This window comes from Tursiops truncatus, chromosome 1 (genome assembly GCF_011762595.2).
Source record: "Tursiops truncatus isolate mTurTru1 chromosome 1, mTurTru1.mat.Y, whole genome shotgun sequence".
Taxonomy (NCBI): Eukaryota; Metazoa; Chordata; class Mammalia; order Artiodactyla; family Delphinidae; genus Tursiops; species Tursiops truncatus.
In genome coordinates, this window is record NC_047034.1 from 171,152,961 (window position 1) to 171,164,580 (window position 11,620).

The 11,620-nt window shown below is 48.0% G+C and overlaps 1 protein-coding gene across 1 annotated transcript in view; it reads left to right on the forward strand.

Moving 5' to 3' along the window:
- SDHB (succinate dehydrogenase complex iron sulfur subunit B) overlaps window positions 1-6,990 on the forward strand; it is a 34,851-nt gene extending 27,861 nt beyond the window's left edge. The window contains exons 5-8 of the mRNA XM_004313616.3: window positions 181-297; window positions 2,720-2,821; window positions 4,097-4,219; window positions 6,787-6,990. Of these exons, the coding sequence (XP_004313664.1) occupies window positions 181-297; window positions 2,720-2,821; window positions 4,097-4,219; window positions 6,787-6,864 (420 nt within the window). The 3' untranslated portion in view covers window positions 6,865-6,990. The remainder of the gene's footprint in view (window positions 1-180; window positions 298-2,719; window positions 2,822-4,096; window positions 4,220-6,786) is intronic.
- The last annotated feature ends 4,630 nt before the right edge of the window (window positions 6,991-11,620 follow it).

The following is an 11,620-nucleotide window of genomic DNA, read 5'->3' on the forward strand; positions in this document are numbered from 1 at the left end:
TTACATGTGACCACTTCTCCTTTCGTGACCTTTGCATGTATCAATGCCAAAGGAGGAGAGTCTGACTACTGCCTGTCACAGGGCAGGAAAGTGGGCGGTGTCCCAAAAATGGGATAAGTAGGAAAGCTAAGGAGTGGTGGTGGAATCTGACCCATTTCTTCTTCTTCCTCTTAACCTCAGGATTTGAGCAACTTCTATGCCCAGTACAAGTCCATTGAGCCTTATTTAAAGAAGAAGGATGAATCCCAGGAAGGCAAGAAGCAGTATCTGCAGTCCATAGAAGATCGTGAGAAACTGGTCATTAGTCCCTGTTCATTGTCTTGACTTGAGGAATTTTGTTGCAAAGATGTTTGTCAGGAAGTGGGGCTTAGGGGCAGAGGGGATGGGGGGCACAGCATGGGATCATGCAGAACATTCAGCGTCTTCTGGAAAGGAACTTGAGAACCATCTGTCCAAGGGTTGGACACCCATCCTATCGGGGCCAGGTGGGTAGTGAGAACCTATGAAGGGCGCAGAGAGGACCAAGGCCCTGGAGTGCTCTGCCTAGAGGGGCTCACTGCTACCGTGTTGCCAGACATTGGTCTTTTTCAAAAGAAACCAGGATGTCGATCGCCAGGTCTTGAAAAGTTGACAGCTAAATCAGAGTTACTCGTTAACCCTGTGGGCAACTAAAACACATGCCGGCTGTTTGCGGTCCTGCTGCCACCACCCTGTTTGCAGATGGGAGTGAGAGAAGCCGATAGCAAAATTGGAACTAGAACCTGGTGCTTTCCTGACACCACACGTCTAGTGACGCGGTGTGGGCTTGTGGCAGGCCCACTCACTCTTGGAGTTGCTACCCCTGGGTACAGGCTATGAAGTCTCTGCAAGTGAAGGGGTTATTAGCGAGCTTGTAGTCTCTTTCTCGTGTACACTTCTACCTCCTCTAAGAAGGAGGCACGCACACTCACTGCCTGCACACTTGGTGTCCTTTGGAGAGGAAGAAGTGGGAAGGGGACCAGATGGAGATAGGTCCCAACATCATGCCTACACGAGGGAAGGACTCGTGCTGTCTCAGGGTCACCACTTCATTCGTTTACATGACAGTCCGTTAGCAGACTAAGCGCACCTCAAGGGCAGGGGCTGTGTCTTATACCCTTTTCTGGATCCCAGGATCCTGGCATGTGCTGTCTTATCAACAAATATGAGTTGTGTGAATGAATAAATGAATTCTGCCTTTTAGGTCTGGGGGAACATGTAGCCCCTCTCCTCTTCCCCATAAAATATTAAGAAAGGAAGGTCCTGGTAAGAATGCCCAGCTCTGTTGTCATCAAGATGTTGAGGGTCAGCGTGGTGATGTTGGAATTCAGAGCAAGCAGCTGCCTTCTCTTCCAAGAGTTTCTTGTTCTCAGGACATAGCTCTGCCCAGTTTCTAACTCCAGGGAGTCTGACGCATCCCAGGGTCCAGGTTGGAACTGGCCACCCTGGCCCAGCTTGTCATTTCACAGTCCTCAGGTAGGAAAGCTTGTAGCTTATAAACATCTCCTTGATGTACTATTTTTAGGGATTGGAGGGTTCCCCTGAGCATCTTTTCTAGGTAGTCAAAATTCACTCATTTAAATACCAAACATTTGCTTATTTAGCATTTTTCACTTCTTCAAATTAATATTGCTGAACCTAACTTTTTTTCATGATTTTAAAAGCCATAATGCTCATTATAGGTAATTGGAAAAGAAAACTAATTTTCAAATAATCTATAATTCCACCACCCAAAGGTAATCTCTATCGACAACTACCCTTTTATAAGTAAAGAATATGACTATCGTGAAGGCTCTTAATCCTGTGACCTTATGCTTTCTAGACAGTGGAGCCAGTTTACACTCTCACCAGCTGCCTGAACAGAACATAAATTTTGTTGAAGACTCTTGGTTACAATCATGACCATCAGCTCTGTGTCATCTGTTTTCAGCTGTCACTTCACATGTCAGCGTGCCCTCCTGTTTTGCCACTTTTAATCAGTTTCTGTTGTTCTCCAAATCAGAAAGTCCAGTTAGAACTGGTTGGGCATGTTGAGTCAGTGTGGCAGTGTTAGAGGACGGATTTCAGAGTCAGGCCGCCTGGGGGCCCATCCCAGCTCTGCTGTTTGCAGCTGTGTGACCCTCGGCAAGTGACCTAACTTCTCTGAGCCTCAGTTCCTTACCTGTAAAATGGGAATCTCATAGCACTCACCCCAGGATTATTGTGACAATCAAATGAGGTAGTCAGTAAGGCACATGGTGCTCAGTGCTGGTTGGCTGTTTAGGATAATGTTGATGTTCCTATCGAAAACTTGAGGTGTCTGCTGAGCCAGGGCAGAGGCTGGTGTAGACTCCAGATGCCTCAGCACTCAGGGCCTTTTTAATTTCTGCTAGACTGCATTCGAGGTGGTAAGTTGTTTTCACGTTTTTGTTTTTGTTTTGTTTTTAAGATAAGTGAGGGGTTATTTATTAAAGGATGAATACACTGTACTTGGACTTAAGAACTCTGGGCTCTAATCCAGCAGATGTCTAAATTTCAATTCCAAGATCTTTTTTATGAATCTGATAAATCTCTGCAAACCACTCCTAGGATTTTGCCAAGAAAACTCGCGTGCGAGTGGGCACTTTGTCCGTGCTCTGACCCCAGACCTCGCATTTAATCAGCTCAGAACACGACCACCTCTTCCGTGGTGGGCTCCTGACTGCCCTTTCTCCCCGCACAGGACGGGCTCTATGAGTGCATTCTCTGCGCCTGCTGCAGCACCAGCTGCCCGAGCTACTGGTGGAATGGAGACAAGTACTTGGGACCCGCGGTTCTTATGCAGGTAAGGCGCTCCTTCATTTCTGTAAGAGAAATGGAAACCGATGTTCTGAGGGGCGATGGCTTCCTTCTTTGGCATCCATTACAAACGGTAATTGGTTGCATCACCTTCACTTGGTTTTCAGTAAATCTGGGGCTTCATCTGCAAAATGCCTTCACTTAGTGTGGTGAGGGTCACGCCAAGGGGCGGTGGCTGCGGGTTGGCACACCAGGCCTTGCAGATGTTTCAGATGTTTCCTGTGCTGCTGGCTCTTCCCTGCCCACCTGCCCGCTTTCCCCGGACTGCATCTGTCAGAAGGCTCCCCATCTACCTCTCACGGGATTTTTAACGTGGAAGCAGGGGAGAGAGAAATTTCGTTGAGGAGCAGTTACCCAGCTGCAAGGTTGGAAATTGTTTCCAGGCTAGTGAAAGCCTGCAGTCTGGGCTTAGGGGTTGCTTGGAAAGAAAGTAGTGTTGTTTTTCGTCGTCTTTCACTATATGTGTAGTTCACTGCAGACAGAGTCACTGTCTTTGTTCCCAGAAAGCTCATACTTTTTAGATTTGTGGCCAGTGCTCTTCACAGACTCTGAAGCAACTCAAAGAAACTTCTTGTTTCTCATTTTCCCACAAAAAGAGAAGTTCTGTGGTTGTGTGACCAGTTAGCAGTACCGATTGATTCCTGGCCAAATTAAAGATTGAGTAATGAGGTACATTTGTAGCTGGCGCTTGGACCAGTGATCTGAGTTGTTGGGAAATGTAAAAGTGGTGTCCGTAACACTGCTGGAGCCGGCCCGGTGACCAGGAGCTTAATCAGTTTTCAGCTGGCTGATCTCAGGCTTCTGGGATGGGTATGCTAATCAAAAGAAGCAATAAGTAGAACAGATGTTCTCTCTGTGCAGGTCTGTTACCAGTTCACCCAAAGGGAGTGGGTAGGTGCTCTGAAGGCAATTAAAGAGAGTCGAGGACACCATCCCTGCCTTCGCTCATTCATGTTCTAGGGAGGAAGCTAATGAGCAACACGAAATCAGTAGAAGGTGATGCTTGATGGTATATTATTAAGCACCAGCGACCAGGGGCATGTGGTTCAAAGGTTGGTGGGGCTCATTAGTCAAGGTGATCAAGAGATGTTACAAAGGGTTGGGAGCCTTTCCTTGAAAGATGGCAAGAAGTAAAGTGTGGAGATGGCTTCCAAGCTGAGAATTCCTGTTCCTCTGCGCGCCTGGAGCTTTGAGTTGAACCAGAGGGCTGCTCTGGCCAGTTAAGGTGACAGCTCAGCCCACCAGTCCCCGGTTCCCCCAGGCCTATCGCTGGATGATCGACTCCAGAGACGACTTCACAGAGGAGCGCCTGGCCAAGCTGCAGGACCCGTTCTCTCTGTACCGCTGCCACACCATCATGAACTGCACGAATTCCTGTCCCAAGGTACGCGGCTGCGGCCCCCCGTGCGGCCCAGCACTGACGTGTGCTCGGCGGGGAGCAGAGAGCACTCTCCCCTCCGTGTGAGCCTGGGGGTGTTGGCGCTTAGTTGCGGGGCACAGGCTCACTCAGGCCCCCTTGAGAAGGGTTTTCAAGTCGGGTTCACACGGGCCTGGTGGGAGTCAAGGATGCCACGAGGACCCGTGAACAGGAACCTGGGTTTGCCCTGACTTTGTGGGAACCACGGGAGGAAAGCCGTCTGAGCACAGGCAGCTGTGAGGGCTACATTCCCTCTCCGGGCCCCAAGGTCTCTGTGTGGCAACATGGCTGCCGGTCCGCGCGGCTCCCTGGCAGCCAGCCTGTGCTTTCTCCTCTGCGTGTCTTTCCTCAGTCTCGGGGCTCCTGCTTACTTACCTTTCACTCCCTCTTCCTGTTCATACTTCCTGCTTCCTGTTCATATTCACCCTGCCTACGGCTTCAGCATCTGCCTGGCTTCTCTCAGCATTTCTCAGCTCACATTCCTCGGAGGGAGTCTCCTTGGCCCAGCTTAGCTTTCCACGGCGCAGCCCACGCACGGTCAGAGCTGGCCGGCCAGCTACCGTCAGGTGCCAGCCCTGGGCTGGTCAGTGGGCGGGGAACAGCCAGGGCTGCCCTTGGAGCAGAGACTGTGGGCAGAGCAATTTCATTTTAAAGGTGCAGTGAGTAAGCAGGCAGCGAGATGGAAAACTCTAGCACGACCAGTTAGCAGCTTAAAAAAGAAAGAAAGAAAGAAAGAAAGAAAAGGCAGCGCATCTTAACAAACATGAAATCCAGACTGGGTAATTCCACAGTGTTTCAAGGGCCCCCCTTCCCCTGCCAGATGCTTCTCATGTGCCATCGGCATTGGGGTGGGCCTGGGGCCTGGTGGGGTCCCGAGCAGTGCGGGAGAGCTCAGGCTCCGCATCCTGCTGCCTGCGTTTCTACCCAGGCTCTGCTCAGCGAGCCTTGTGGCTTCTGAGGCAAGTCATGCCACTGAAGCGCTTAGGACAGTGCCTGGCACATAGTAAGCACTTAATGGGACCTTCTGTTCGTTTGAGCCGGTCAGTCAGAAGACAGCCTCTCCAAGGCTGGGGCCTGGCTTGTGTATTTCTTCAAAATCTCCGCCGAGGATCCTGCGGTGCGCTCCTAGGCGTGAATGTTTGCATCGCAGAGGGCAGCAGACAGACCAGACAACCAAGGACAGACTTCTCTGTGTCCTGCCCTCCCCTTCAGTAAAGCAGGGGTGGACACTGGGGCTGTGAGGCTAGACATAGGCCCAGATTGTTTGAACTAGAAGGGACCTCAAAAATCGTCAAGTGCAGCCCCTTTACAGGTTCGGAAGCTGAGCCCATGAGCGGGAGTTGGGGGTGGGGGCATCTTGCCAAGGTCACTCTCAGGTTGGGGGCAGGGCAGGCCTAGAAGCAGGCCACCCGCCTCCCAGTGCCTTCTTCCTACGCCGGGACTGGGTACAGTCTGTTTACTGACTCTAAATTCCTTTTGATGGGGCAGGCTCAGCGTTCAAAAGGAAGTGCTGTGGAGGGCCTTCCTCCTTCCCCAGCCCCCTCCCTGGTGGTGGTATCAGCTTCCTGTGTGTCCTTCCAGGGATAGTTTGTGCTACACGCAAATGTTGCACGTGTCCTTTGTCACAGTGTCTACCTTTTCTCACTTAACACATTTCGGGGATCCTTCCATATCCGTCTTTTAAAGAGTGTCTTCTCTTTCCCTTTCTGTCTCTCCGAAGATCTTTTTTCTTTTTCTTTCTTTGCACACTTTAATTTCAGAGTTAAAGTTGCCCTTCTAAAATGAGGGGACCCAGGACTTCCCTGGAGGTCCAGTGGTTAAGACTCCACGCTTCCACTGCAGGGGGGCACGGGAACTAAGATTCTGCATGCCGCTCAGCGCAGAGCCACATAAAATAAACAATTTAATTTAATTGAACAAGGGGACGCTTCACTAGCCTCAGATGAGTGCTTGTCTGATCTTACCAAATATTTGGTGATCTCACTTCCTGCTCCCAGGAGACTGGCCCCGCTGGGTTTAATTGCCATACCTCGTGCAGGACAGATGTTACAGCTGTGAGGCCAACTGCAGCTAATCCAGTGTTGCGGGCCACTTAACCAGTGGTGCTTAGGAAGGTTAACAGAGGCTCCTTTCTCCCACATACCTTGAGGGCTTGCAGATGCAGATTTCTGGTGATGATGATTGAATGATAATGGTAATGATGTGAAACCTTTAGAGATAACTGGCTAATTTTGACACTGTAGTCATAGAAGAGATGACTCTTCCTTGGGCTCGTTGACCTGCCACACTGAGCCTCACCAGCAGGAATTCAGTGAGACAGGGCTCCTGCCAGAGAGAGCTGGCCGTTTTCAAACGTCTAAGAGTGGAAACAGAAGAGAGCTCTTAGTCCAAACCCCTGGGTATTAAAGGACTTGGTTTGTAATCACCGTGCTTTGACCAGCTAGGTCAGGAGGTCCTGGGTCGCCCAAGGTCATGGGGTTCTTCCGTTCAGTTTCACTTACCACTTGGTATTGCTTCTCTTCTCTTTTTTCAAGGGGCTGAATCCAGGGAAAGCTATTGCTGAAATCAAGAAAATGATGGCAACCTATAAGGAAAAGAAAGCTTCAGCTTAAGTGTTCCCGTGCTAAACATGACTGTAACCAGCTCAGCTGAACGTAATTTGTATCTAATCTGAGTTCCTTCAAAGGTCTCGATTTCCCACAAATACAGCATATATAATAAAAATTTTAATAAATAAATGTTATTCTACTTTATTAACAAAAAAGCAAGCCTGTTCCTTGTACTTGCTGCAGTGGGATGTGAAGGTGCCAGAAGGAGGAGTCCTTGTCCTTGAAGAGGGGGCCAGGCCTCCAGAACTGAGCCACCATTGGGGGTGGCTACGATGGGGACAAGCATAGAATTGGTGTCACGCAGGACCTGGGGCTTGTTCCCAGCTTTGCCATTCACCAGCTGATGACACTGGGCAAGTCCCTTCTCTTTGCTACTCCATTTGCCCATCTGTAAAATGGGATTCCTAGCTGTGCCACCCTCAGCCACCTGGTGTGAGGATGCCTGCATTTACTCTGGGTGCTCAGTAAACAGTGGCTCGTCATTATACGGCACCCCAGTTTCTACAGCTTTCAGTATTAGAATTCTTCAAACCAAATCTTGGTAAGTTCTTTTCTGTCTCATTGAGGCCAGGTTACAGATACTTCCAGCACAGCTATAAACTCCAGTTAGTTCCACAAATGACCTCCAGAGACCTCGCACGGGAAGCATGAATTCCCACCACTGCTGCCTTGGCTCTGACGCTTACTACAAAAGCGGTAACACTGAAAAAGCAAACAGTGTAAAAGTTTGTCAAGTTAAAAATGGAAACTCCTCAAGTTTCACATCCCCTGTTGACAGTTCACACATTTCCTCCAGACCTTTATGTCATTACAATGTGCAGCATATGTAAAGTTTTTTTCCCTTCAGAAATAAGGTACAAAATATTGATATTAGCAACTTTCTATTTTGTCTTTTTTTTTCATTGTGGTTAAATACATACAGAATTTACCACCTCAGCCATTTTTCAATGGAGAATTCAGTGGTATTAAGTACATTCACGTTATCGTACAACCCTCACTCCAGTCTATCTCCAGAGCTGTTATCATCTTGCAAAACTCAAACTCTGCCCATTAAACACTAACTCCCCATTTCTCCTCCTCTAGCCTCTAGCCACCATACTTCCACTTTCTATTTCTGTGACTTTGACTACTCTATCGCATATAAGTGGAATTATATAGTATTTGTCTTTTTTGTAACACATTTCACTAGGCATAAAGTGCTCAAGGTTCATCCCTGTTGCAGCACGTGTCAGAATTCCCTTCCTTTTTAAGGCTGAATAATATTCCATTGTACGTATGTGTCATATTTTGTTTCTCCATTGATCCATGAATGGACATTTCGGTTGCTTCCATGTTTTAGCTGTTGTGAATAACAGCAGCTTTCTACGTTTACCCCACGATATACAAGGGCCTCTGGTGCTAAAGATCTACCTGTGTGTGTGTGAAATTTATTTTCAACCTTAGCTTTTTTAACCACTGGTTTCTTGCTCTGTGGCGTAGATGCATCATTACTTATTTACCCATTTCCCCTGCTAACGCACATTCGGGTGGACCCTATGTTCACTCTTAGGAATACTCCAAGGCTGTTTTTAAGTTGTAGCATTGAGATCATCCTGGAAACAAAGGCTTCTTTTATCAGGAGGCTAAGAAAAACGTCTGACTCACCAAGAATGAATCTTAATGAGCATTTCTGGCTTTAAAAGGGGATGGTTCGGGCTTCCCTGGTGGAGCAGTGGTTGGGAGTCCGCCTGCCGATACAGGGGACACGGGTTCGTGCCCCTGTCCGGGAAGATCCCACATGCCATGGAGCGGCTGGGCCCGTGAGCCATGGCTGCTGAGCCTGCGCGTCCGGAGCCTGTGCTCTGCAACGGGAGAGGCCACAGCAGTGAGAGGCCCACATACCGCAAAAAAAAAAAAAAAAGGGGGGATGGTTCAAAAGCACTAGTGTCTGGCATTGTGAGAGGTGAGGTGCTGAAGGTAAAGATGAACAAGATTTGTCCCCTCCCACCTAGGAGCCAAGTTCACCAAGAAAAAAGGAACAAACATTAAATTATTAGAAATTTAGAGAACACAGTCTTTGCCCTTATGTTAGCATCTAAAAATTCTTGGCCACCTCAGTAAGACCACACAGTACACAGTCCTCAGATGTTAAAGCTCCAGCTTCGGAAGTGAGAACTGGAAAACCCTCAGGGAGCCCTCCATGCCCGGGCTGGGAGGGCAGTAGGGCGAAATCTGCCTTCCAGGTCTGTTCACACCTAATTGGTTTCAGACAGCCCCACGGAAGGTCGCATTCCTTGGATTCATGGGTAATTTGACTTTGCTTCTAATCACTAGACCTGTATGGAGAAAGATGGGTTTTTTTCTCACGACTAATTTAATGGCTTGTAAAGATGAGTTCTGCACCAGCCAGCTTCTGAGGAGAGGCTGGGGTGTTGCCACTTCAAATCAGCTTCATCAGACGTCAAGTTTGCAACTGTAGGTCACTCACCCCATTTAAACTCAAGCTAAATTAGAATATGTTATCAACTGATAGTTTAACTTACTGCTTATTTAATCTTTTATTGGATTGCAGGCAAATGTTCTATTTCAAGTCACAAAGACTTTACTAATAAAACTGCAGGCTTGAGCAGAGAAAGACAGTGTTTTGTCCTTTATGCTACTTCTGTTCTCTGATAGTGTCCAGACAATGTGCTTTCATTCACAAAAATCATCCTGTGGAATGCTTCAAGTTTCTCTAGGGCTGAAGCCAGCCATCCCTTCTTACCCGGTCTTTGTGCAAGTTGTTGAACCTCTGAGCCTCTATTTTCGTATCTGTAAAATGGGAATTAAGAGCATTTACCTCTCAGAATTGTGGGTAAAGTCTACATAAGAATAAATGTGAGTTCTCGCCAAAAAGAAAAAAAAAGTAAATATGTGAGGTGTGGATGTGTTAACTGATGAGGAAAAATCCCTTCACAATGTATATAGATATATCAGATCATCACATCAGACACTTTTTTTTTTTTTTTGGCTGCGTTGGGTCTTCATTGCTGTGTGCGGGCTTTCTTTAGTTGCGGCGAGTGGGGGCTTCTCATTGCGGTGGCTTCTCTTGTTGTGGAGCACAGGCTCTAGGCATGCAGACTTCAGTAGTTGTGGCTCACCGGCTCTAGAGCACAGGCTCAGTAGTTGTGGCACATGGGCTTAGTTGCTCTGCGGCATATGGGATCTTCTGGACCAGGGCTCGAACCTGTGTCCCCTGCATTGGCAGGCGGATTCTTAACCACTTCGCCACCAGGGAAGTCCACATCATACCCTTTAAATATCTTACGATGTTGTCAATTATACTTAAGCTGAAAAAAAAGAACTTTAAAAATAAATTCTTAACATGTATGAGTTTAAAAAATAATAAATGTGAAAAGCATCTAGCTTGCAGTTGAGCAAATGCTCCATAAACTCAAGTTAACTGATTTGTCTCAAATACCTACTGTGTGGAAGGCTGAATCCTACTACAAAGGTGATTAATTCCCTGGGAATTCGCTGGCGGTCCAGTGGTTAAGACTGCGCACTTTCACTGCTGAGGGCCCAGGTTCAATCCCTGGTCAGGGAACTAAGATCCCACAGGCCACGCAGCACAGCCAGGCAAAAAAAAAAAGGTGATTAATTCACAGCTCTCTGGACTTGAAAACTGGTGTATTTCCGACACAGCTGGCTAGAGTTAGAGACCTCCTGTTCAGAGGATGGATTATCTGTGCCAGACTAAAAATGCTCATTTCTCGTCTCCCACATCACACTGACTGCTGGGTGCCAGAGGGTGTGCCGCTGACTCCCAACACTCAAGTTCTCTTCCAGCCTCCTCCTTGCCCGGGAAACTATATACAAGACAGACTGCTGAAACTGCACCTTATGTGTCTAGACAGCCATAATCTTGTCATGGGGTTTGTCACTAGGTGAGAAAATCCCTTCTGTTGCAAAAATCTAGTGAAACTAGAGAAACTGAGAAGTTTGGCAATGCTCTAGAATAAACCAGTACAAATTAGTGAATTCTCCAGCTTTTTGCCCCTCGGACTGTTACCCCAAAACTGGGTTTACCTCTTGGTAGGTGTCGAGCCAAAAGACACAACCAAGGCAAAGGTCAGGAGAAGGAAGGATTTATTCTTTGCAGCGAGTAAGGAGAACCCCGGGATATCTCCCAAAGCAGTGTCTCCCCAACAGCAAAACTGGAGAAGTTTTAAGCTAAGGGTACATACCTATTCGTGAAGGGGCTTGGGCGCTCGACAGAGTCCAAGCTTTAGTTGATTGAAGTCACGAGGGTCAGAAAAGGTCATCATCATCCCTCAGGTTCCAGTTGAGCATTTCAGGCTAATCTTCACCACTGAAACAGAACTGGGAGTCTTTACAACTGCTATCTTTGCTATTGTTACTTCTCTTGCCTGATAACAGTTGTCTATTCTTTTGTTCCCTTAAGATCATTAATTACTGAGACCTGTTCTAGGTCAAGGATTGTGGCCAGGCTTAGATCACAAAAGACGGCTTCTCTTATGTCAAGAAAGCCGTGCCTGGTTTTCTTTCTCCGGGTTCTCCCTACCCTACCTGGTTGCAGGACCAGGCATATTATGTCCTTCCTGTGGGCCCCCAAGGGAGCAACAGCCCCCGAAGGGAGTCTTCTCCATGGGTCCTAGCCCACAGATGACTGCAGCCCAGCCCACAGACCGCCCAGATGACCACAGCGAGGGCCACTTCCCCAAAGGTAACCCTGGGCAGAGGCGAGGCCTTCCACATCCTCTGTGGTTTGGAAGGAAGC